A 27,870-nucleotide genomic window follows, 5' to 3' on the forward strand; every position below is an offset into this window, starting at 1 on the left:
CTCACTCATTCATTCCATCCCTCATTTTCTTATCCTCAGGTATGATAATTCCAATGAAAACAGATTTTTGCCAGCTCTGATCTGGTCCAGAGCAATAAAAAATATAGGTACTATGTATTTTTCAAGGATAATAAGGTTTAGTTGTGCTGGAAAAATCATGATTACAGTTAGTATAAATTGTGTTCTTTTGGTTAGTGGAATTTCTGTTAGAAGACTATACCGGATTTCATAATCTGAGGTCCTTTCCTTTCCTTTTGTTTTGTTTGTTTTGTTTTGTTTTGCTGGGGAGTGGGACCATAGCATCCAGCATATACTCAAGGGGCTGTCACTCCCCAAATTTGAAGAACTATAATATAGAGAAAGCATCTGCCCCACACATAACTCACATCTCCCACACATATCTCTCAACCTCTGATCCTTTTCTTTATTTAACCCACATACCTTTGCCATCTCTCCCATTGGATTCTTTCTTCTTTTCCTTAAGATTTTATTTATTTATTTGAGAGAGAGTGAGTGAGAGAGAGCATGAGCGGGGTGAGGAACAGAGGAAGAGGGAGAAGCAGGCTCCCCGCTGAGTAGGGAGCCCAATACGGGGCTCAGTCCCAGGACCCCGGGACCTTGACCTGAGTGGAAGGCAGGCACCTAACTGAGTGAGCCACCCAGGTGCCCCCCCATTGGATTCTTTTGATCTTGATTCTAGGTCTTTCATCCATGGGCTGAGAAATCCTCTTCTTAAGCTTTACAACCATACATGTAAATTCAAATATTGCCTATATAATAATATGCTTTCCTAAGACTTCTTACATATGAAATTATTTTTTTGTCTAATAAATCTTCTGATCAGAAGTTCTCCATACAGGGGCGCCTGGGTGGCACAGCGGTTGAGCGTCTGCCTTCGGCTCAGGGCGTGATCCCGGCGTTCTGGGATCGAGCCCCACATCAGGCTCCTCCCCTATGAGCCTGCTTCTTCCTCTCCCACTCCCCCTGCTTGTGTTCCCTCTCTCGCTGGCTGTCTCTATCTCTGTCGAATAAATAAATAAAATCTTTAAAAAAAAAAAAGTTCTCCATACAAAAGAGTGCATATTACATTATATTTGACTTCCTGATCTGATATAGTATACTGCCATGTGTATGGCAGTATAAGCACTTAAGCAGTGCTTAAGATGTATTTTGATAATAATGACTTAAAAGCTGATTGTCACACAGTAACTTACTTGGATGATCTGAACATCATTTATTTTTATTGGAGGGTATTTTTCCCATAAGTTAGAAAGTATTATGACTTGGAATACTTCTCTGTTGTTATACTCTGTAAATCTTTTACTCAAGCGTATATTGAATTTAGGAAGCTTTAGGCTGAATTCTATATTTTCAGAAACTTTAATATGTCACATTGATCATAAGCAGCAAAATTATGGTAATATTTTCTCGAGTCTTCTGCATTTTGAGTTCAAGTGAACTCTGCCTATTTAAAAACTACTCTGATTAAATTAATTTTAAAAATATAATGTGTTGCTGTTTTGAATTTAGTGGGATATTGATTGTTGTGAATTATATGTAAACTGTAGGTCATCATATTTGGCAAGTGATCATCCTGTTGGTTAATTAGGCAAGGGTGGGATAAATCACATGATTTAAAGAGTGCAGTTGTAGAGTCAGGACTGTTTTTGTAGTTTAGAATTGGGACATGATAACACTACATGGCCGAATGATATGACAGAAAGCAGAGGAGTAATTTAAAGATAATGCAAAGAATCGATTATCTAGAAGGCAAGTTCCAAGGTCAAAAACTCCAACATTACCAAAATAAATTCTGTCAACTAGACAGCAGGTATTTATTGCTCAGATTTTTGTTATGCAAAGGGAAACATATAAAATACAATAGTTTCCAACATTTTGGAATTTACTGTCTAGGTGAAGAGAGTATAATAACCCATGAGAAACAATAGACTAAGTATCATCAAATAACAAATTCTGTAGTTCAGACAATTAGTGCTTATCAGATTGTCAGGATAAACATATATCCTGTAATGTTTACTCAAGTCTTATATTTTACTATTTAAAAAGTATAGTTAATGAGTAAAATAAATGACATCATAGCAACGTTATTACTTTAGCCCAGTTTATACTTTACTGTAATTTGCAACAACCTCTAATATCTCAGTAAATATAAAAAGAGGCTTATTTCTTTATGTGTAAAAAACTCATTGACAGGGGTACCTGGGTGGCTCAGTACGTTAAGCATCTGACTCTTGATTTCAGCTTAGGTCATGATCTCAGCTTGTGAGATCAAGCCCCGTGTGGAGCCCCGTGCTGGGCTTAGAGCCTACTTAAGATTCTCTCTCTCCCTTTCCCTCTGCCCCCCCCCCCCGCGCATGCATTCTCTCTCTCTCTCTCTTAAAAAAACAAAAAAAACAAAAAAACCTTATTGACATAAATTTGAATTTATAAATAGCCATAATTTTTCTTTTCTTATAAAAAGTATAGCATCGTTAAGCTTAATTAATTTGTAAACTGTTATTTAATGTAAGTATCTGTACAATCTTTAATAAACATATTGTCCTATATTATTTTTACATTAAATTGTTTTAACAAATCCTATTCAAGGAATTTGAGGGAAATTGTAAAAGAAAAAATTTGTGGTTCATGTTTTCTTCTATTTCATGCATGTATGATTTTGCCATTATAATGAGTGTATGTATATATTGCTTTTATTGTCTTTTTTCAAATCTTATTACGAACATTTGTTCATACAGCTCAAATTTGTCATATTCACTGCCTATAAAATATTCTTTTGAGTTGATATGGCATAATTTAGGTAACTCCTTCACTTTTGTTGGTCTATTTCTAGTTTTTCATTATTACAGTGCTGCAATGAATGTCTTGGGTGTGTAGTTATTTTTTTCTTTTAGATTATTTCCCTAGGAAGAATTTCCAGGAGTGGAAACTACTGGGTCAAAAGATATGATTTATATATGTCCATTTACACATACGTTATATAATTTACATCTGTCTTTTAAAGAAGTATTGGAGGGGCGCCTGGGTGTCTCAGTCAGTTATGCGTCTGCCTTAGGCTCAGGTCATGATCTCAGAGTCCTGGGATCAAGCCCCAGGTTGGGCTCCCTGCTCAGCATGGAGCCTGCTTCTCCCTCTGCTCCTACCCCCATTCCTGCTCTGTCTATCAGATAATTAAATAAAATCTTTTTAAAAATTTTTAAAGAAATAAAGAAGTATTGAAATAGTTTTACACATACCCAATTTCATCGTGAATCCAGAGGTGTACCGTTGTTATACACAGATTTTGAGGAATTGAAGTTTGCATTTGTGAAAAAATGTCACAGTTATACCTCTACTTATTAAAAAGTGTTCTTTCCAATGTAATTTTTTTCTGTAATTTTCAGTGACTGATGAAACTAATTTTTAATTTTTTCCCAGAATACATGTGATGCAGAAAAGTCTTATGAAGTGTTACTGAGCTTTGTGATAAGTGAACTATCTAAAGGAAAGTTATACCATGAAGAAGGAACTCAGGAATGTGCAATGGTATGCTCCAGATGTAGTGGTTATCTGTTAAAAATTTACATATTGTTGCCATTATGAATATAACTTTTAAGCTTTATCTATTATAGAATTAATTGTTCAGATTCTCTTTTTTAACTTTAGGTTAGCCCTATTGCTTGGTCTCCTGAATCCATGGAAAAATACTTACAGGACTTCTGCTTACCTTTCCTCAGAATCACCAGCCTTCTTCAGCACCACCTTTTTGGGGAAGATTTACCTAGCTGCCAGGTATAACTTGGGGTAGAGAAAAGGAAGTCTTGTTTTTACAATTAATTACTTTTTAAAAATATACTGACACATAGTATAATACTTAATCTATATACAGAACTGTCATGCAAATATGTTAGTCTAACTCAAAGGAATAAATATTTAGAACATTTACTATTAATGTTATTTTTTTGTATTTGCTAGTGCACTTACTTTTATGATATTACTAATACTTGATATTTGAGCAACTTTGTATGAGATCAGTGATAGTAAATGTCCAATACTTGATCAGTATCGTAGTATTCATATTGATATATTTATCATTATTCTTATCATATTGATATATTAATCACTGATCATCATCAGCTTTTACTATCCTTTTAAAAGTCATGTTGGTCAGAAAGCTGGTTGTCCGAAGACATGATGGCATTTATATAATTTTAGAACAGGAAAATGTTCAATTTGTAGACAGTTATGTTAAAAATTTGGATACATGAATTATCACTGGTTTAATCTGTTTTATAAAACTAGATTGATGTGAGTAGGCAAGAAAGTAACAGAATAGGGGACTAGAAGGTAAGTAAGCCAGACTGCTTATAGGATTATAATCCTGACATTATCTGTCATCTGTTTCCAGGGAATTTGATATGGGAATTAAGATGTTTATCATATATGTGGTCTTTGAAGCCTGCCATCTATCAGAATTAAGCAATTGATTGTTCTTTCTCTCTTACATAATTGACCATTGCATTAAATAGTTTAGATTCTTTGGTTTTTTTTAAGTGATTCAAGATAAACTCACATTTATCCTCAAAACATTTAAAGTTTATGGATATTGAATAAATTAAAAATGTTCATCCATTAGATATTTTCTTTCATAGTTACTTATTTTTAAATTTCAACTTAAAAGTGTTTCCGTTGGCATAGAGTAGTTCCCCCTTATCTGCAGGGGATATGTTCTAAGACCCCCAGTGGATGCCTGAAACCAGTACTTGTACCGAACCCTATATATACTAGTTTTTTTTTTTTCTATACATGGATACCTATGATAAAGTTTAATTTATAAATTAGGCACAGTAGGAGATTAACAATAATAATGGAACATTTATAACAATATACTATAATAAAAGTTATGTGAATACAGTCTCTGTCTTAAAATATCTTACTGTATTGTACTCACCCTTCTTGTGATGATGTGAGATGGTAAAATGCCTACATGATGAGATGAAATGATGTGTAGGCATATGATGTAGAGTTAAACTACTATTGACCTGACCATATGTCAGAAGATTGATGATCTGTTTCTAAACTACAGTTGACCACCAGTAACTGAAACCACAGAAGGCAAAACTGTCATAAGTGGGGGGGACTACTGTATGAGCATCCTCAAGCATGGAGAAGGTTAATAGAAAAAAATCTACTACTTCCTTCATTAACTTTTCTTCCTTCATATTTAAATGCCATAGGCTGTGATTCTTCATGTGCTGATTACCTTACAGTTTATTTTGTCATTTGTTTTTATTGGAAGGTATTTTTCTCCCATAAGCTGGAAATTATCTGGAAGCAGAAGCTCTTGAACTAGGCATTGAAAGCTGGCTGGGGGTTGGCTGTGATGCTTGTAGTAGCGCACCAGGCATATGCTTAGAACAAGGAGGAAATGCATCAATTAGGAAGCACAAAAAGGAACAATGCTACATAGTGTTAGAAATAGATTAAGGTGCAGTTGTAGCAGATCTTGAATTTCACATGAAGGAATTTGGACCGTTGAAAGATTTGAGACAAAAATGTGACATGATTCAAATTATATTTTAGGATAAAATCTCATTCTAATATAAGACAGATTTGGAAGTGTGAGGAATGGAAACTGGGAACAGAAAAGCTAGTTGGAGAGAATAGGGAGAAATTAGAGATTTCAGAGATGGAATAGTCAGGATTTTAGTTGAACATGTGGGACTTAAGGGAGAAGAGTCATACTGTACTTGGGTTTTGGACCCGAGAGACTTGAACCTTTCTGGTACAATTAACAGGAGGAGGAAATATACAGCAAGTTTGTGGGGCCCAAATGAAAGTATTTTGCCCGTGTTCAAGTTGAGTGATTGGCTGGATATGGATATATTCAACTGAAGGAGAAAAGTTAGGTTACAACTTTAGATAGAAGTTTGCTCTCTTTTTGTTTAGATTTTTATCATCTGTGTAAGCTAACTTTTGTAGATTCCACTTTTTGTATGTTACTTTCATTTAATTTTTCTGGTTAGCTATATCTGGACATTTATTCTCATAAATAATTTTATAATCCATTTGTAAGGTTTCTTCTAAAATCCTGTAAGACGTTAGATGAGAATTGCTTTGAACATGTAGTTTTAAGGCATTGAGCATCGTTTATATGTCCATTCATTCAGGTCTTGTTTTAATACTTTTAACAGAACTTAAAAATTGTCATTTTGAAGTCTGGAACATTCTTTATAAAGAGGCTTTATGGTTTTGGTTTCTATCTAAATGATGTCTTATTTGTATGACAAACTGATTACTCCTTGCTGGTGTGGAATACTACTGATTTTGGTGTGTTCTTGTGACTGGCCCCTTGCTGAATTCTCTTATTGATGCTAATAGTTTGCCTGTGGATTCTTTTAGGTATTTTATGTAATTATGATCATATCATCTGAGAATAAGGACAATATTGTCCCTTTCCTTCAAATGTTTATTTTTCTATTCTTGTCTTAATACCCGTCCAGTTAGAATTTTGAGCAGTGGAAGTAACAGGCAGCATCCTTTTTTTCCTGCCGTATCCCAAAGAGAATTCTTCTAAAGTTTCCTATGCATGTCTTTTTGTTCGTTTGTTTTTTAAATTGTAAATGGAATCATTTAAAATTGTATTTTCTGATATGTTGCTAAAATGTAGAAATCCAATCAGTTTTTGAACATTAATCATCTACATTTAGCCACCTTGCTAATAAATTCAGTAATTATTTCTAATAGCCAGGAGATGCTTGAGTTTAACAATATATTTAAAAAAATTTTTTTAACATTTTGGTAAGCATGGAATTCATCAAGAGTGATATGTAGTTTATGTTCCAACACAACGTTCTGCTTTCCACAGTAATCTATTAGACCTTCCTAATTTAGTTAAATGTTTTAATCTAACACTATTTCTACCACCATAATAGGGCTAATTATTGTAATCTGTATAGTTCTCTTATATTTTCTCCTACTTAAATGTATCCTTTCATATTTATCCTTTTACTCTGGAATTCTTATGCAGGGACTTCAGGTAATTTTTGAATTCCATAGCATTGTTTGTAAGATGTTTGTGTATGTGTAGTTTTCTTGGAATAAAATGGTTAACAGACTCTTACAGGAGACTATGATTACAACCACCGCCCCCCAAATTTGAAAACCAGTGTTCTAATATATCTCCTTTAATTCTTTTTTCTTTCTTCTGTCAACAGTAGTTTTGCCATGAATAATTATAATGATAACTAGCATTTATTATATATTGACATGTGCTAGCACTGTTTTAAGTGCTTTGCATTACATTCTTTTAAGTTTCCCAACAACTATGAGGTAGCTGTTATAATCCTCACTTTACAGACAAGGAAGCAGAAACAGAGATGAGTAACTTACCCAAGATTCACAGCTAGTATTTTAAGCAGGTAGAATTTGAACACATTTAGTCTGGATGCCAAATCTGCACTATTAACCTCTGAGCTGTGGTGCTGCTTGCTACACAAAACATTTTTTGAGGAGTACAGGTAATTTTCTTCTAGTATTAAGTCTGTAAAAACCACTATAATATTGCATATTATACTCTCTTTGAATGTCAGTCTAGTTATGAATACCCCACCTATAGATGTCTCTTACAGTACAATAATAGGGTGATCAATTTATTGATAGCTGAATAGACATACTAAGTAGCAAAATAATTGAAAACATCTCAAGTGTCGATCAGTAAGAAACTGGCTAAATAAATTGTAGTTTATTCATAAAATGGAATACTCTGCAGCAAAGAATAGAACATTTTCTATGCACTAATATGGAAAAATCTCAAAAATATATTAAGTAACCAAAGGCAAGGCATGCTTGTATTAAATACAGATAGGGGAGAAAGAGTAGTATTTATATTTGCTTATATATATAATCCCCATCACCTCTTTGACCACCCCCCCACTTCCCTTCTGGTAGCCATCAGTTTGTTTTCCATCGTTAAGAGTCTGTTTCTTGGTTTGCATCCCCATCCTCGCGATCATTTGTTTTGTTTCTTAAATGAGTGAAATCATATGATATTTGTCTTTCTCTGACTGGCTTATTAATAGTCTCTAGCTCCACCCATGGCCTTGCACGTGGCAAGATTTCATTCTTTTTATGGCTGAGTAATATTCCATTATATATATAAACATACATACAGACCACATCTTCTTTATCCATTCATCAGTCATTGGACACTTGGGCTGTTGCCATAATTTGGCTATTATAAATAATGCTGCTATAGACATTGGGGTACATGTATCCCTTCGAATCAGTGTTTTTGTATGTTTTGGGTAAATATCCAGTAGTACAATTACTGGATCATAGGGTAGTTCTATTTTTAACTTTTTGAGACACCTCCATACTGTTTTCCAGAGTGGCTGCACCAGTTTGCATTCCCACCAGCAATACAAGAGGTTTCCTTTTTCTCCACATCCATACCAACACTCGTTTCTTGTGTTTTTGACATTAGCCATTCTGGCAGGTGTGAGGTGATATCTCATTGTAGTTTTGATTTGCATTTCCCTGATGATAAGTGATATTGGGCATCTTTTCATGTGTCTGTTGGCCATCTGGATGTCTTCTTTGGGAAAATGTCTATTCATGTATTCTGTGCATTTTTTAATTGAATTATTTGTTTTTTAGGTGTTGAGTAGTATAAATTCTTTATAGATTTTGGACATTGACCCTTTTTCAGATATGTCATTTGCAAGTATCTTCTCCCATTCCATGAGTTGCCTTGTAGTTTTGTTGTTTCCTTCGCTTGTTAATTTTTGCTATTGTTTCCCTTGTCTCGGGAGACATATCTAGAAAGAAGTTGCTATTGTTGATGTCAAAGAAGTTACTGCCTGTGTTCACCACTAGGATTTTTATAGTTTCAGGTCTCACAGTTAGGTCTTTAATCCATTTTGAATTTATTTTTGTAGATGGTGTAAGAAAGTGGTCCAGTTTCATTCTTTTGCATGTTGCTGTCCAGTTTTCTCAACACCATTTGTTGAAAAGACTTGTCTTTTTTCCATTGGATATTCCTTTCTGCTTTGTCAAATTTTAATTGACCATATAGTTGTGGGTTCATTTCTGGGTTTTCTGTTCTGTTCTATTGATCTGTGTGTCTATTTTTGTGCCAGTACCATACTGTTTTAATCACTACAGCTTTGTAATATAGCTTGAAAATCCAGAATTTGATGCCTCCGGTTTTGCTTTTCTTTTTCAAGGTTGCTTTGGTATTTGGGGTCTTTTGTGGTTCCATACAAATTTTAGGATTGTTTGTTTTAGCTCTGTGAAAAATGCTATTGGTATTTTGATAGGGATTGTATTAAATGTGTAGATTGCTATGGGTAGTGTAGACATTTTAACGATATTTATTCTTCCAATGCATGAGCATGGAATGTCTTTCCATTTCTTCGTGTCATTTTCTATGAGAGAAATTTCTGTTTTACCCCTCTCCCTACCCACTCAGTCACCATCAGGTGCTATCAGTTTCCTCTATATTATTCCAGATATACCAAAAAATACATGTGTAGAGGTGTGTACTATTTCTTTAGCCCCTTTTTAACATATTGTTCTACAGCTTGCATTTTTTTCACTTAAGAGTGTATCTTAGAGATCATTTCATATTCAGTGTATGAAGACCTTCTTCATTCTGTTTTACAGATTCAGAATATTTCATTGTATGATGTACCAGGATGTATTTAATCAGTCCTTTATTAATAAACATTTGGGTTATTTCTAATCCCTTGCTATTTATAAACAATACAACAATGAATAATAGCACATGCAAGTTATTTTGCATGTTTTCAATTGTATTTGTAGGATAAATTCTTAGAAGTGGTTTGTTCTGTCAGTCCTTACATACATTTGTAGTTTTGATAGTTATTACCAAATGCCTTTCACTGAAGTTATATCAATTACATTAATAGTAATGTATGAGAGTTTCCCTAATCACGTGTCTATGTAGTGTGTTCTCAAACTATTTGATCTTTGCCTCTAGATCTTTTGACTAAGTAAAATATATCTCAGTGTAGTTTTAATTAGCATTTCTCCTAAGGTTGAGTGTATCCATATTTAGGAGCCATTTTATTTCTTTTTACTACAAGTTGCTTTTTATATAATGTTTCTTTTGAAAATAATTAGAAAATGAAAACAAGTAAAAAGATAACTTACTATCTGATCTTGAAAAAAAGTATCTCATGACTTTTCTTTGTTTAGAAGAGTCTGCCACTCTATTTTATCTAAGTCAAGTGAGAAGCTTTTATTTTTCTTTAATAAATTTTTCCTCAGCTAGGGTTTCTCTCATTTTAGTGACCCACATTTGGACGCAACATCTGCTGCATAAAAATAAGCCAAGAAATCCTGAAGTAGTCTGTGAATGCCAGGAGAAAAAAAAAGTTCATTTATGTAGTTCTTTGTTAATTTTTATTCATTGTTGGATTTCCTATCATAAAGATGAAAAACATTGCTATTTTTCTACCATTGGCAGTTCCCTTTTTCTCAAGTTATTTTTGTGCCTTATATTAGAAATAAATGCCCTTTCTCAATATAGCAGGAAGATAGAACAGTTAAAAATATATATGCACAAAACAACAAAGCCCCAAATTACATAAACAGAAATTGACAGAATTGAAAGAAGAAATAGACAAATCCACAATTATAGCTGGAGACGCCAAGTCCTTTCTTACTAGTCAATAACAAGGAGACAGTATAAATGAAATCTGAACAATACTATCAATCAACTTGGTGTCATTAACAACTATAGAATACTTCACCAAACAATAGCAGAATGGATACTTTTTTACAAGTGCACATGAATATTCACCAGAATATACCATATGTCAAGCCATAATGCAAGTATTGATACATTTAGAAGAGTTGAAATCATACAGCATATTTTCTGACCACATAAGAATTAAAATCAATAACAAAAAAATATGGAAACCCCCAATGTGTGGGAATTAAGCTACATACTTTTGAATAACGTATATCAAAGCAGAAATCCCAAGGAAATTAAAAAATACTTAAACTGAGTGAAAATGAAAGCACAGCATAGCAAAAAAAAACACAGGATGTCACTAAAATAATTCTTGGAGAGATATAGCTTCAAATGCTTATATTTAAAAAGAAGAAAGTTCTCAAGTCATTCATCTAAATTTCTATTTTCTGAAGCTATAAATAGGGCAAATTAGACCCAAAGCAAGTAAAAGAAAGGAAATTACAAAAATCAGAGCAGAAATCCATGAAGTAGTAATGGAGAAATAGTAGAGAATATCAAAGTCTGTTTTTTTGCAAAGACCAGTAAAATGGATAAAACCTAAATGTTAGGACCTCAGCTGAGCTGGAGGAGAGAACTGAGCTGGTAGGTGTCAGAGTAGCTGATTAAAGCAACAAGCCAAAAGTGAGAGAGTTAATAAGTCTCCAATCACTTATTGTGGTGATATAAGCAAGAGGCTAAAACCAGAGAAAATGCCAGTTCCTCCTGTTCCATTTACCCTCATGGAATGAAATGACACACCAGTTGTGGATAAGGTGGATCAGCACAAATGTGGGGATCTGTTGAGGCAGCCCCCAAACAAAAGGCTTTGGCAATTTTATGGACTCTGAGGTAGAGAAAAGTCAGGGGCAGAGGAGGGATAAGAGTAGAAGAGTAGAAGAGACCCCTTCCCAAGGCCTCAGATAAAGAAGCCTAGGAGTAAAGGTACCAGAGCTAAGAATGTAAATATGTGAAAGAATGTGACTGGGGGAGGGGAGGGGTCTGAGACCTTGACTGTAAATTCCTTCAGAGACCACAATGCATTGGCTGTGTGCATTGGCTATGTATTGAGTCTGATGTAGGGAGGGCGGTTTTGACCTACAAAGCCTGTGAAGTAAAACCTTTGTAAATTGCTGTAGTTAGGCCTGAAAAAAATCACATGTAAATTTTTAACCAGGAGCCAGACTCTTCACTAGATTGATAAGAAAAAAAGAAGGTACAAATTATCAATATCAGGAATGAAGGAAGAAGCATCCCTACAGAAACATGAGAGATTATTATGAATAATATTTGCCAACAAATTTGATCATGTAGATGCAATGGATAAATTCTTTGAAAAATACAAATTACTAAAACTGACTCAAGAAGAAATAGAAAGTCTTGACTAGATCTGTGTCAAGTAAGAAAGTTGATTTAGCTTATTAAACTTCTATGATTATTATCCTTCAAAAAAGAGAAGTCAACAACTTTATACTAGCAAAGATAACATCATGGTGAATTCTATGAAATATTTAAGGAAGAAATTGTGTTGACACATACAAAATTTCAGAAAACAGAGGAAGAAGGAACAGTCCAAACTCATTTTATTAGGCCAGTTTTATCCTGATACCCAAACCAGGCATCATGAGAAAACTACAAACCCAGATCTTTCATGAACAAAGAAGCCAAAGCCTTAACAAAATATTAGCAATAGAAAAGGATAATACACTATGGCCAAATGGGTTTATCCTAGGAATGCATAGTTGGTTCAACAATAAAAATCGTTTAATTTAATTCACAATATTAATAAAGTTGATTTTTTAAAAGCATATGATCATCTCAGTAGTCAAAAAATGCTTGAAAAATTCAACACCCATTCATGGTAAAAACATTTAAAAAAAACAAGGAACAGAAAGGAATTTTCTCAACCCAATAAAGGGCATGTATGAAAAACCCATAGCTAACATCATAATTAATAGTGAAAGATAGAAAGCTTGCTCTCTAAGATCAGGGACAAGACAAGGATGGCTGCCCTCATCACTTCTTTTTGCATTGAATGAGAAATTCTAGAAGAGCAGTTAGGCAAGAAAAACAAATAAAAGACATCTAGATTGCAAAGGAAGAGGTAAAATAATTTGTTTGCAAATTACATGATCTTATATGTGGAAAATTATAAGGAATCTCCAAAAAACTATTAGAGCTAATAAATGAGTTCAGCAGGTTTGTAGGATACATGATCTATGTACAAAAATCTTTTATTTCTTTGTATAGGCAATGAGCAATCTGAAAATGAAATTTAAAAAGTAATTCCATTTAGAGTAAGGTGATGAAAATATTCTGTTACTTGTGATGGTTGCACAATTTTGTGAATATACTAAACTGTACATGTTAAGGTGACTTTTATGGTACACGAATTATATCTCAATTTAAAAAATATATTGAGAAAGGACTTGTATCCAGAATATGTCAAGAACTCTTATAATTCAGTAATTAAGAAAACAAAACCAAAAAAACCAAAGCGGGTATAAAATTTGAACAGGCACTTCTCATAAGAATATATATGAATGACTTACAAGTACATGAAAATACGTTCACCATTATTGTTGATTAGAAGAGTACAAATTAATGTCACAAGTGATGAGGATTTGGAGTACCTGGAACTCAAATTGCTGGTGGTAATGCAAAGTGGTATAGTCAAATTTGAAAAAAGTTTGGCAAATTCTTTAAAAAGCTGAGCATGCATTTACTATGACCCAATAGTTCTAGGTATCTACCAAAAGAAATGAGAACATATGTTCACGTAAAGATTTACATAAATGTTTAAAACAGCTTAATTTGTAGTAGTCAAAAACTGTGTACAACCAAGAATTCATCAGTAAGTGAATACATGAACAAAATGTGGTATATCCATATGGTGGAATACTCCTCAGCAGTAAAAAGAAATGGACTGCTGATACAATAACATGAATGAATCTCAAAATATATGCTAAGTAAAAGGAGGCCAGGCACAAAAGATAATAAACACACACACACTCTGTTTGATTCTATTTATATGAAAATTTTTAAAAATCTGAAATATAATGACAGAAAGCAGGATTAGTGGTTGCTTGGGGCCAGGAGTAGGGGCTGGAATTGATTGCATACAGGCAAAAGCAAAATTTTTGGAGGGGATGGAATTGTTCTAAAGTTTTATTGTAGTAGTGGTTACCTGACTACATATTTTCCAAGATTCATCAAACTACACTTAAAGTGGGCGAATTTTATGGTATATACTACACCTCAATAAAGTTTTTAAAGATACCTCCTTTATGTAGCTAGAAAAATGGGAGATGTATAGCCTCATTTCTAGAGATTATAAAAATGAACATCTTTTTCAGCCTGCATATCATTTTGCTTTTTTATCTTTATTTTTTCTTTGTAGCACATTTTAGAGTTTTATACTTAATCTACATAATTAGTTTTGCAAACAGATGTTTGTTGAATGTCTACTATGTGCCAAGCACTGGGAGGACAGAGCCCCTACCCGAGGGACTACTCCCACAGTCTTACAGGAAATGCTGATTTGTTTTCAAATTAATTAATAGAAAATATAAACACACGAACAGAAGTGTTTACAAAGCATGGAAGGATTAACTTTATCTGAATGGAGCTGAGTAATCTAAGGTATCTTTAAGTTTGGTCAGGAAAGAATTCCCTGGGGAGCTGAAATTTGAAGGATGATAGGCATTGATCCAATGGACAGGGGAAAGTGATCATATTAGCCCCTAAATAGTCTTTTAGTTAAATAAAGAAGGATTGGGGAGTATGCTTTGCTGTTTATAAGACTAACAAACTCCTTTAAAATTCAGGATACCAGTCCTTAACTCACTGATTTCTTTGGTTCTGTTATTACTGAATAGAACTTCAGCTTAGCTGACACTTAGATCTCTCAAGTTTTTAAAAACTCCACCGTCTTTTAAAAACTGACTTTGTTTCACACTCATTCAGGGTCCAGGCAAATTGTTTTGTACTGCATCTTGTGAATTCCGTGTTTTTACTGTTCTTCATCCACACTGACAGCCTATGTCTTTTTAACCAAAAGTTACTTTCCCTTTGCCCCCAAAACATTTACTTTCGTAAAGTAGCTAGGTTCTATAGACTGTATTCATCAGAAATGTGACAACACTATTTAAAAAATAAATATGTAGAAGAAGCAGATGCTATGGCACTTAAGATTTAAATTTCAAAGAGAAATACTATGGGATATTTGGATAAAAAGCTAGGAAACTGTTCTCTCTTCTTTGCCCCTTCTACTCCCTTTACTTTGCTTTACTGGACTCAGTTAAGAAAATTTTCTTACTGTCCAAAAGTAATTGATGAGGATGACATTTAAAATATCTATAATGGGAACTGTTCTTTATGAAATGCCTTGAGAATTTTCTATTTCATGTCTAAAAGGAAGAAGAAGAATTTTCAGTTCTTTCCAGCTGCCTGGGACTTCTGCCAACATTTTACCAAACAGAACATCCATTCATCAGTGCCTCCTGTCTGGATTGGCCAGTTCCAGCATTTGATATTATATCTCAGTGGTGTTTTGAGATAAATTCATTCACTGAAAGACATGCAGAACAAGGAAAGGTATGTAAAAAGAGTAGTATTACCCACTTGACATAGTGGTGATATGCTAATAGGGTAAGAGAATAATGAAGAATTAAAAATTTCAGGTCATCTGTTCTTGGCAGCATTTATTAAACTAATTATGTTGAATAAATGGTTTCCTTATATAATATTTATGATTCTAAAAGCAAAAATATTTCAGTTAACAAAGCTAAGTTATTAATATGCTATTTTAAGTTCATTTTAGGTCATCAGGTTGTTATTGAATGTCTTAAATAATCATAGCACTAGTCTTGAAAGATACAAAGGAATTTTAAGATAGTAAGGTACTTGTAAGCTTATTGGGAAGAGAACTGTCACATAAAAATCAGAGATTTGGAGTAGCAGATTTAAAAGGCCGTGTCTTTAACTTTAAAATTTGTTGGGCCTCTCCTGCCAGCTTGGCTGGTGAAAGGTTTTGTGTTGAAGATAAGTGAACCGGAAAGGTAAAGTGGGGGCAGTGGGAGGTGGCTATGAATGTCATGGTTTGATGCTCAGACTTTCCTCTACAAGTGGAACTACAGTTTTTGAGAAATGGAATAGTATGATGAAAGTAGTGTTTTAGGGAGGTAATTTGGATAGCTTTTTAGTAGGTAAATTGAAGTAAGGAGAGAGGGAAACCTGAGATTATGTAGGTGGTGAAGGAAATCTGGTCTATTATTCTGATTGTAGAAATTAGACAATATAACCAATGCAAGAGACATTTGAGAAAAATATATAGGACTTAATGACCAGATGTATTTGACTTTAAGATCTGAACACAAAGCATTAAAAGAATAGTAACTAGTAGGCATAGTTCTGATAGAAATCTGATCGTGCTTAAAACTCCATTGATGGTGCCCCATTGGCTATGGAGGAAGATAGGAAGTCTTTGCATGGCATTCAGGGGTTTTCACCACCTTGCTTGTCTTTCTAACTTCATCCAAACCACTCCCTTGCTACCACTTGCTCAAACCACAGAAGAATGTTTCTTAAGTGTGCTATATGTTTTTAAACATCTGTGTTATTGCTTATTGCTGTTACTTTTATCTAAAGCAATTTTCCTACTCCTGTTGAATTAATCACTCATCAAGGCTTTGCTAAGATAAATGTACCTCTTCTGTAAAGCTTTGTCTGATAATCTTTCTTCTCCAGTTCTAATCCCCTCCCTCTGTTGTGCTGTATGACAGTACTTTTGCCATGCTCCCTAACAGTTACCATATTTATCACCTTTGTTTAATATGTCTGAATGGGGGCTCCAAAAGCAAAAATTTTTCCTTATTTATCTTTGAATTCCTAGTTCCTAGAAATTACCTGTTATGGACTAGTTTCCTAATAAATATTTGTGGAACAGTTAGCTGGTGAGATGATATCATTGGTAGAAATAGAACTGGTGAAAGAAGAGCCATATTTCAGGAAAAAATGAGAATTTTAATTTTAACATCAGGAGACAATAAAAAATTAGTATTTTATTTTCAAAAGATTTATTTATTTGAGAGAGACAGAGAGAGCTAGCATGAGCAGGGGGGGGGGGAAGAGGGAGCTGGAGAAGCAAAATCCCCGCTGAGCAAGGAGCCCAATACGGGGCTCCGTCCCAGGACCCTGAGATCATGACCTGAGCCAAAGGCAGATGCTTAACTGACTGATTTTAGATAGAGGTGTCAGACTAGACTAGACATTGAGTGAATAAAAAAGGCAAAGTAAGCATAAATAATAAATGTCTCTGCTTTTGTTCATTTCTGTTTTTTATTGAAATCCTTGAGATAATATCATTTTATACTCCCCCTTTTTTAAAGGAAAGACAATTTCAAGACATTAGTTGAACCTTGTATATTATGTATAAAAATCTTTTTCCTATCTAGTAATTTCTTTATTTTCAGATTATATCCAGAATCTGAAGTTATATACTGATATCTAAAAACCTATAATGAATGACTAGGGGTAAGAGATGGATACAATTGTAGAACCAGGACAGGAGGAAGTGATGAGTGTACTTTAAATTTTTGGTCTTCATAGGAGTCATGGGTTAAACAATAGATAAAAATTAACTCATTTGATAGTATAATAGCAAGCTTACATGTTAGATATATTATTATTGGTATGGATATTGATGGAAAATAAGAATTTTTCATTTAAAAATAATCTTTTTGTAAAATTGAGTGGTAATGATTTGTTTTAGAGCCAGAATAGTGCCATTTATTTATTTCTACTTGTGCAGAATTTTTACCAGTTATTTGAATGCACTCCCATCTGACCTGCATCCCTACTCTTGTCCCTGTTCCATTCTGTTCTGTCTCTAGTCCTCACTCTGACCCAGGCCAACTAGATTTTCTTTACCTGGAATTTTAAATTTGAAAAAGATGTAAAGAGTGATTGGAGCTGAATAGTCCAACACAAGTACCCTTGAAAGATAGTCTGAATTACTACTTCTAATTTTTTGTATCAGCTAAGGTCCTTTGGTCACAGACAGTTTGATTGCAACAGACAGTTTTGGTGTGTTTTCTCTGAAGTGCTACCACTGGATAACCCCACGTGAACCACTTTCCTTCCTTCTATTTGGTGCTCAAGATTCGGATTCCTGGGAGAAAGGATCTGATTGGCCTAATTTGCGTCCTTTGTACACCCTTGTGATGGGGCAGGATCTTGTGATAGGGCAACCCTATCAGACCTGTATGGAACAAGAAAAGAGGTTATTTTCCAAAAGTACTTGTAATACTGTTAATCATGTAAGAAGGCAGATAAGGTTGATAGACAAGTTGAAAAACAAATAACAAACGCTGGTGGCGCACTGTCTTCATATCTTACCTGTTGGCACATAGACGTCCTTATTCTCATTCACAGAGTTTCACTTCTTCCCCTGTTCAAAATGATGCAACCATTCCATTTATAATCACAAATGCATCTATCACTTTCCCAAATGTGTAACCTGAAGTCACGTCCAATAATTACATCATCAGACATCTCTGAAATCAGAGGCTCTGAGAGATGTCCATTCCGTCTGTGATTTCTTGTACTTACACCCTGGTGGCCTGGAAAATTTTAATTAGCAGCTCCTCACTGTGAATTCCATAGTTAAGTGAAAGAAAAAGACAGTGGAAAATATTGCAAGAAGATATGCCATCATAGGCAAGAACATTTGTAAGTAGTCATAAAGCTGTAGCTAATATATAGTCGAATATATGACTTTCTTCTTGCACCTTCTTTGACCAGAACCTCAACAGGTTGTATTTATTTGACCAAGAATGTGAATCAGACTTTATTCTGAGAGGTCTGAGCTTCTGGTGATTGGTTCTGTCTTGCTTATATTAAGGCCAGAATAGTTTACCTTTCAAGCTTGGGATACAGCAAATAGTGGGGCTGGGGGAATCGCTAAGTGCAAAACATTCTGCTGCTAATTGTATAGCAGTATTGCTGTTCTTCTTGATAGTCAGGGTCAGTCCCTCCAGACAATGCTGTGAGCCATTCCTTTCTTCTCCTAGTGACGTGGGGAACCTAAAATGGCCAGATGACGCTTAGTTTCTAATTCAGTGGAACTATTATCATATCCTCTGATGGAGGATAGTACACGACTTCCTTAGGGTGGTCCTAAAACCACAGAAGAATTCAGAATAGCAGAAAACAGAAATAAAAAACTGAATTCTTAGGTGTAATCATGAGACATACCAAAATCACCTTGCACTCCCTGGTTTCCAAACTGATGCATTTCACCTGTGAGAAAGTGATCACCCACAATATTCTGGTTGTTGCTTTAGAGCATGTGCTTCATTCTGGAGGAGCGTATACCTCATTTAATCGTCATTTTCTCCCAGCTGGTACCATCTAAAAATTTATTAGCAAAGTAGTTCACCATTTAAAAGATGAGCGGTTTTGTCAGATGTTGGAATATATGTTAGAATCAGTTCATTCCATAGACATCCACCTTTGCCTCACATTTCTCTTTACGAAGAAAATTCTTTAAGACCATGTGGTGTGAGCTACTGGGTAATTTACAACCTAATCTAGATAGGTACCAAGTTCAGTGAGGACAAATTGCTGTTCCTTCCACTGATGGAAGAGTGCAATGTAATCAACCCATTACAGAATATGCAGTCTTTGCAGGCTGAGTTTGGGCACTGAATACAGGCAAATAGCATATTTTAAGCACATATGTTGTCTTTATCCTTGCTTCCATGGCCACTTTATCCATGAAGTTATTGATAAGTGCCAGGCTGACTATTTAAGCACTGCATCTGTTTAGATAGATTATGGTTGTAGGTAATGTAAAATGATCACCATTTGAATTGCCTGCCATCTATACAGTTCCTTGAGATAATAGATTTATACTACATTTTATCTATTCTAAGTGTTAATGGAGAGGCGTCTAGAAAAAAATTAGTGCTATTACCAGTGTTTCTGTACAACTGCAAATAATGAATTAAGTATACTCTGCAGGGAAACTTAACTGATTTGGCATTTTTTTCACACTTATAGCAGAAAATTTATGAAAAGAGTTGCAGCCCTAGCACTTATGGATACAAAAGGCCTTAACAGCTTGTGGTATGAGAAGGTTTTACATCTTCTAAGAAGGAGATTCTAAATTATAAAGTGTTGAGTTAGAAATAATGAGTTATAGCTATAAGAAATTAAGTTTCTTTCTTACCTTAAGAAAAGCCAATAAATTGTTTATCTGAGAAAGATCAAAACTTGATTTTTAGGGGCGCGTGGGTGGCACAGCGGTTAAGCGTCTGCCTTTGGCTCAGGGCGTGATCCCGGCGTTATGGGATCGAGCCCCACATCAGGCTCCTCCGCTAGGAGCCTGCTTCTTCCTCTCCCACTCCCCCTGCTTGTGTTCCCTCTCTCACTGGCTGTCTCTATCCTGTCGAATAAATAAAGAAAATCTTAAAAAAAAAAAAAACAACTTGATTTTTAAAAAGTTTAGCTGTTTAAAATTTTGCATTAAGCATATTTAAAAACAAATACATCTAGATATATTTTCCATGCATTCTTAGTTATGTTTAATATTTTTCTTTTAAAGTAATGACAAGTTTAAATGTTTTACGGTGCTTAATCTAAAAACTGACATCATATATTAATTGTAAACTGCATTAAAATAGAGATTGGTAATTGTTGAAGTACTACTTTAGTCATTTATAAAATAGAAATGGGAAGAGTTTTAATAAAGAAAATAAGCCACATACTTAGAAACAGATGTTTTTTTCCTTAAAAAAAAGGCATTTAAAATACAAGCATTTTGTGTTAGTGACTTAAATACATAGGACTAATGAATATTTTTGGATAATATTTTAGGCCTTGCTTATCCAAGAGTCAAGATGGAAATTACCACACCTGCTCCAGTTGCCTGAGAATTATAACACCATTTTTCAGTACTATCACAGAAAAACCTGTAGTGTCTGCACTAAGGTTCCTAAAGATCCTGCTGTTTGCCTCGTTTGTGGTACATTTGTATGCCTGAAAGGACTTTGCTGCAAGCAACAAAGTTATTGTGAATGTGTATTGGTAAGCAGTAGTAAATAATATAAAATTTATGAAAACTCAAACTTATCACATGGAAATGTGGTACGTGTGGTTAAGTCAGCTCTTCCTATTAACTATTTTTTTAATTAAAAACATAGTACACAAGGATTTCCTTCTTGTTCTTTTGTTAATCTAGTAGAATGGTTTAAAAAAAAAAGAAAAACCCAAACATCTGAGGCTTTATGTAAGTGAGTAGAACTTTTCTTAAGTACAATTCCAGTTCCTCCCACTGCCCACATTGCTCTTTAATGGCAGGGGCTTTTACATGTTGGGCAGTGAAACAGCAGTCATACCTGCTATTGTGGATGCCAGCCTCTGAATTAGGTTTATGTTGGCTCTTAATTGCTTTCCTAGATAATCCTTACCCAAATTCCTCCTAATGTATTATTAATCAAATGTTAAGAATGAAATTATAAGTTTAACTTAGATGAAATCTTATTAAAAATTTAAGAAATATTTTGGTATTATTTAGAAGACCTCTAACTAAGGCATTCTTGATTTTCTTATAAAGTCCATTTGATTATGAAGATCACTGATATATTTTTAATTATTTAGCATTCTCAGAACTGTGGCGCTGGGACAGGGATTTTCCTTTTGATCAACGCATCGGTGATCATCATCATTCGAGGGCACCGCTTCTGCCTCTGGGGTTCTGTATATTTGGATGCTCATGGAGAAGAAGATCGGGATCTTAGGTTAGATACGCATGGGTGTATTTGAATGTGTTGTTGAAGTTTCATCAATAGGAACAACGCGCCATTCCTGGCTTTGTAATTATAACAATAATTTTTTTATATTAAATTCTGATAGTCATTAAGTTAGAGCTATTTCTAGTTTTTGAGATACTTTCCACATCCACATGCTAAGGAAATATGAAACCAAACTATGTGAGATTTTAACCATGAAGAATCTTTTTTTTTTTTAAATGTGTGTGAAATCTTCACTGTATTGTATAACTTTTAATGCCTTTTTTTCCTTTTTATTCTAGGCGAGGCAAACCTCTCTACATTTGTAAGGAAAGATACAAAGTTCTTGAGCAACAGTGGATTTCTCATACTTTTGATCACATCAATAAAAGATGGGGTCCACATTACAATGGGCTGTGACTCAGCACCTCAGCATTGCATTATGTCATTTTCATTAAGAATTTATCAACAATAAGCTTTACCTTAATTTTGGGGGATTAACGCTTTTGCTGAAGGAGAAAAAGAAAACATATAAAGCCTTTCCAAAATTAGGTGCTTGGTAATCACATTAATGGTATAATAAAAATTTTTTTAAGTATCTGGAGAACATAACAACAAATTAAATCATTCTTTAGTAGTCCTTTTTTTTTCTTAAGTCCACAATTAATAAGAAGCACAACTTGTTGACAAAATCATTTAAAAACGATTCTCCCAGCAACGCATATCAGCTATTCATTGATACTTAGAGTGGGTGTGATTTATTTAAAGTTTTACTGCTTCTTTATATCTGTGTGTTTTAATTTGCATCTGCTAAACACAATGCATCCTTTCCCTCTGCCATTCCTGTGTTGATTTGAGATTTTTGCTGTATGTAATTAGAAAAAAAATGTAAAACATGATTTATGTGAAATATTGTATAGTAAAAGTTGGTCTAATAGTAGGACTTTAAATTTTTTTCTTATCGTGAGGAATCTGTTAAAAGTTTAAGGCTTTGCTGAAAACTTAATTCATTCTCAGGAATTTCATAAATATTCTCCCCAGGTAAATAATTGAAATAGTTGTAAAATAAGTAGATAGCTGCTGTTAATATAATACAGTACATTTTGGGGGACGTGTGTGGTTGGGGAAGGGAGTCCTTAAAAATCAAAATTTGCCATTTTAGTTGGATGAATTACTTGAGGTATTAAGAAATAGATTTTACTATAAAATCAGAAGTTTTAAGAGCATACACGTGGCAGATTTTGATTTTGTGCATGCCTACCTTTTATTACCAACCAAGTTTTTGTTTAAATGATTGAATTGGAAATGCTCAGACTTACCCACAAATGAAGCTTAGTTTTGGAACTTTCCCGTCAGCTCAAGAGGCTCATCTATATTGTATTTATGCAGCATAATCACTGCTATTTCTGCTTAGTTTCCTAAAAGGAAAAAAGAGGCTCAGTGGTGATGACCCTCATGAATGAGCCGTGCATCTGCATTCTTCTTAGAAGCTGCTGCGAAAAGCAAATTTATGTTTGTTGGGTTTTTTTAATCAGTAAGAATGGGAATGATTGAGCTAAAACCCACTCTATAAATAGAGAAGGAAGATTACAGAAAAGCATGTTATATATTGCTAACAAGATTTCCAAATGATTTAGTAATTTGATTATTTAATATATAGTGTTATCAAGCAGTTCCTGGTACTTTGGACTTCCATGGCTTGTTATATAAAATTACATTTTTACATGTAAAAATAAACTAAAAAACATCTAATGATAAAATACAAAAATAAAGTCAGATCTATGTTCTAAAAATTATTGAAAGACATGACATTACAGAATGTGAAAATGGACATTAAATGATGGCCTTGCATTAAAATAGAGCAGAACAGTACGTATTCAAATGTGTTCAAAACGTCAAAAAATTACCTATAGCTCTACAATAAAATACATGGAAATAGCTTGCTATTTTTATATACATTTCCAAAATATTAAGATAACTTTCTGAAAGACGAGACTGATTCTGTTTAACTAAATAGTTGTCCTTTCCAACACATTGCTACTTTTTTAAATACTGTATCATAAGTTCAGCCTGTCATATTTTTTGCATTGGTCATTCTGAATACCAGACCATTTGTAAGTGTGGTTGAAGAGCAAAATGCTAATTTAAATCTCTAGTAAATACTGTTACAGGATTCATGAACTTGAATAATTCTACAGTTTGAAACTCTGATGCTATATATACATGGTATAATGTATTCAGACTTTGATTATTACATATTTAAAATGGAATGTTTTATGATTGTGCATATGGATGTGAAGTGAAAATATTAGCCTTAACATTAAAATTTGGGTATTTGATAGTGTTTATTTTGATATTGGTGAATTAGTCACCAGTAAATTTTTAAAAAGCACTTGGTTGAAAATTGTACTTGAATTACATACATGCATGCTGCTAAACTAGAACTTTAATTTTTTTCCCCATAACTTTTATAAGTCCCATTTATAAACCCACTTTTAAAAATAACAGGTCCAAGCTAGAGTGATGTGTGTATATTATTCAAAAAAAATGTACTGGTGTGATACCTTGTATGAATGATCATTTAAATACAGTACATTACTGTAGAGGCTAAATCAATCTTTATAATTAAGCAGAGATTACAAAACTAGGAATAATCAACATTGTAAGATATGTTAATAAAAACCTACTGTCATTTGGTTTGTGAAAGGTCCTTAAAATGTTTAATTCTTACATGTTTTTCTTTTTTTTAAAGGTATTGACAATAATATATGTAAGTGAGCACAGCAGAAAAGATCAAAGCATAACATAACTAATAGTTGCTCTGAGGTGGAGTTAAATATAAAGGGTTTGTTTTTCCTTATGCCTTTTATTTACAGAGGTAGTTCCTGTTCTATTCTTCTCTTAAAACGAATGCAAAGCTTTTTGCTAAGTGTGTGTGTTTTTGAAAGTTGGAGAGAAGGAAATGGGTATGCAGGTCTGAGGAACACTGCTGTGGTCCTTTGTGCTTTCTGAAAATTCCAGCTAGACTTCAGAAATCTAAAGGGCTTTATGATAATGTTTGTTTTGAATGGTCTGTGGTTTTGTTGGAATTGACAGTGTTCGCCCCTATCCCTCCATCCTGAAGCTCACAAGCAGTCATCAGCTAGGAATCCATTTGTGTTCACAAACCTTTTTTTCCATTTTATGTATTTTGGTATTTGTTGATTTCTGTGACTTAGAAAAGATGCTGATTGAAAGCACTGAGGGCTTGGAGGTGACAACAGTGCGAGAGAATATATGAACCAAGAGTCTGTACCATCTCCAGGATTGTAATGGCTGACTCTCAAGTTCCTGTTGTTGGCTTATTTTTGTGGTCCTGTTGAACAACAAAAAGCGCAACATGATTTTAACCATGATTTTAATCAAATTACCAAGACAAGATACAGTCACTGGGGGTTATTCCCAACATGTGATGGTTGGTGGGAGGGCAGAAGACTTGTGACCGTCTCAGTCCCATTCACAGCACATAGTTCTTTTGCTTTATGATCTGGCTGGATGAGATGGAGTAGGCAGAAGGATGGCAACATGATCACTTCTTGATCTGTGACACTTCAGGCTCCCTTGACGATAATGAAGCACATCGAATACGGAAGAGCTCACCATCCTAGGGTGCTGTAATCAAGTAGCAGTGGAGTGAATGTGACTCCAGAAGATGCAACGCAATGAAAAGGTGTGATGGGACCTTATGTAGAGCTGCAGCGTAAGAGGTAGCAATAACAAAATTAATGTGGCAGAGCCCAAGAGCAAGCCAGAGAAGTAGGGAAGAGCACAGATAAAGGCTTCAGCTTGAGGGGAAGGAAAAGGGACAAGAGAAAGGAAAGAAAGTCTAGAGCAAAGGAAGAGGACTCATATCTGAGTCCCTCTTATGTTGGTGACAGAGGAGCAGGACCGTCTGTGGAGGGTGAGCAGGCCTCGTATATCTGGGAGTTTTGAGTTAAGTGGTAGGGTTTAGACATATGGTAGGAGAGATTAGGCTAGAAATAAGGAGAAGCACCACAGAAGTCAGTGAAAGCACAATGGGGTTAGAAGCCGTAACATTTCAGTGGAGCCAATTAGAAACATTCTGTGACTTTATAGAGACCCTAAGCTCAGTAGTCCAGGACCCAAAGGGTAGAAATTAGACTGCTAAATTAATTCATAATTTGGGGATTAGAGAGGCGGGCGCAATATCAGGTGGTAAGAGAATTAGGAGTACTGATTGAAATGAGTGTGGGGTCCATGTTGGGTAGATTGTGGGCTGCAGGATTGGAGTTCATGATGAGACTTAAAGAGCAGATGTAATGCAAGTTTGCAAAGTTTTCATTTGGAATTAGGACAAATTGCTTTTCTGTTGAAGCACTTGAATTCATTCAGTAAATATTTATTGAGCTCCTCTTAAGCGCCAAGCAGTGATGAATACTGGAAGTACAATGGGAAAGAAGCCAGATAGTCCCTTCTCTCATATAGCTTTCTGTGTGATTAATGTTACAAATGGTGTGTGTGTTAAGGGGCTGGGGGTGGTGGGGCTGCCTGGGAGGAGAATGGAGTGTAAGTTACTGTTGAAGGAATCACTAAGCCATGTCTACGGCCATACCACCCTGAACATGCCTGATCTCATCTGAAGGAATCTCTAAGCCAGACTTGGAAAGTATGAGGAGGCTTCCAGGGGATAGAGATGTCTATGAAGATTCCCAAATACTGTGTAGGAGATACCTGGGTGAAAGTGGAGGTGTGGGGAGTAATGTCTCAGGCAGGTATAGGGAATACCATTGGCAAAGACCCAAGGTTGAGAGAGAACTTGTAGTTACAGACCTGAAGGGGAATTGTTTTGACTCTAACGTAGGTGCTTTTGAGAGATAAATAAAATCTAAATTACAAAGGGATTTTATAAGCCTTCTAAGGGTTTTAGACTTTGTTCAGAGAGCATGGGAAGCCATTTTAGGACTTTAGACAGGAGAGTGACATAATCAGATTTTCGTCTTAGAAAAATCAATCTGGCTGCACTACACCATGGTTGGGTTAGCTGGGTGAATCGTAGTAGAGACAGAAGCGAACAGTATCAGAAGAGACTTGACAGAAGTAAGTAGGGTGAGGGAGAGCACGGAGTATTTTTTAAGTGCCTACTATGTTCCGAACACTAAGCTAAATGTCGAGGATATCACATTGAACAAGGCAGGTAAGGTTAGTATTTGCTTACCATCTCGTGGAAAACAACACTAAATATGTAATTACAAGTAAGTAGATGTTATCAGCAAGTTAGGCAGAGGGTTGTGGGAACCAGGGGACTCATGTATTTTGGAGTTCACAGAAGCCTACGTGGAGGAAGTGATGTTTAAGCTGAGACCTGAATAAAGGGTAGATAAGACCTAAGTGAAGGAAGAAATGGAGGGGGGGGACTCTAAAGGCCCTGAAAATATATGCAGCACATAGGCTCTGAAATTAGCATGGGCAGGGCACACTCAACAAACTGAAAGAAATGAAGTACAGCTGAAGCATTGAAAGCAGAAGGTAGGGGAGTATGTAGCAAGAGGTGATGCAGGAAAGGTAGGCAGGAGTCTAATTACGGCCTCCTGAGCCATGTTATGGATTTTGGTCTTCATCCTAAGGGCGGTCGGAAGTCATTGTAAGAGATTAGGGCAGACTGCAATATTAAAAAGAGTACTATGGCCTTGATTTAGAGCAGAGGTCAGCAAGCATTTTCTATAAAGGGCCAGTTGGTTTCTGTCACAACTATTTAATTCTGCCGCTGCAAGGCAAACAGCATCCATTGATCTGCGTAAGTGTGAATTGATGTGGCTGTGTTCTAATAAAACTACTTATAAAAACAGGCTGCGGGCCATAGTTTGCCAAGCTTAGTATTAGTGATGTGGTAGAGGCAGAAGCCAAAGTTTAGCTTCTGGAGGTGAGAAAGTAGAAAGCTGACAATGAAGTGGAGGAGTAGAACACAATTTTCTGAGTCTCCCTATCGTGGCCAGGTCATATCCCTCTGCAGGACACCTGGCTGTGTTTGTATCAAAACCCCCTTTCAAGTAGTTTTTGCTATTATTCAGATGGTTTGTTTTACCATCTGAGTCTAGGGCTTGAAGTCAGCAGACCTGGGTTTGAATGACCTCACTCCACCTCAGTATATTAGTTAGGAACGTGCCCTGTTTCAGACAAAAAACCTGACTAAGCAATGGCTTGAAGAAGGGTTTATTTCAAGCAAAAGAAAGGTAGGCAGACCAGGAAGGGGAGGCTGCACAAGGAAATCGTCGTGGATGTAGACCCCTACTGTTTACCTTTTCTATATTGTTATGTTATAGT

General features: G+C 35.0%; 1 protein-coding gene across 7 annotated transcripts in view; it reads left to right on the forward strand.

Annotated features, from left to right (window-relative positions):
- Positions 1 to 24,241, forward strand: part of UBR3 (ubiquitin protein ligase E3 component n-recognin 3) — a 240,858-nt gene extending 216,617 nt beyond the window's left edge. For all 7 annotated transcript variants that reach the window (XM_087861299.1, XM_045780091.2, XM_045780116.2 and 4 more), the window contains 6 exons: positions 3,436 to 3,543; positions 3,664 to 3,789; positions 15,173 to 15,352; positions 20,636 to 20,845; positions 21,419 to 21,558; positions 21,852 to 24,241. In XM_087861299.1, coding sequence (XP_087717425.1) covers positions 3,436 to 3,543; positions 3,664 to 3,789; positions 15,173 to 15,352; positions 20,636 to 20,845; positions 21,419 to 21,558; positions 21,852 to 21,969 — 882 coding nt within the window. In that variant the 3' untranslated portion in view covers positions 21,970 to 24,241. The remainder of the gene's footprint in view (positions 1 to 3,435; positions 3,544 to 3,663; positions 3,790 to 15,172; positions 15,353 to 20,635; positions 20,846 to 21,418; positions 21,559 to 21,851) is intronic.
- The last annotated feature ends 3,629 nt before the right edge of the window (positions 24,242 to 27,870 follow it).

The sequence above is a fragment of the Ursus americanus genome, chromosome 1 (assembly GCF_024610735.1).
Source record: "Ursus americanus isolate L20-20 chromosome 1, mUrsAme1.1.p, whole genome shotgun sequence".
NCBI lineage: Eukaryota > Metazoa > Chordata > Mammalia > Carnivora > Ursidae > Ursus > Ursus americanus.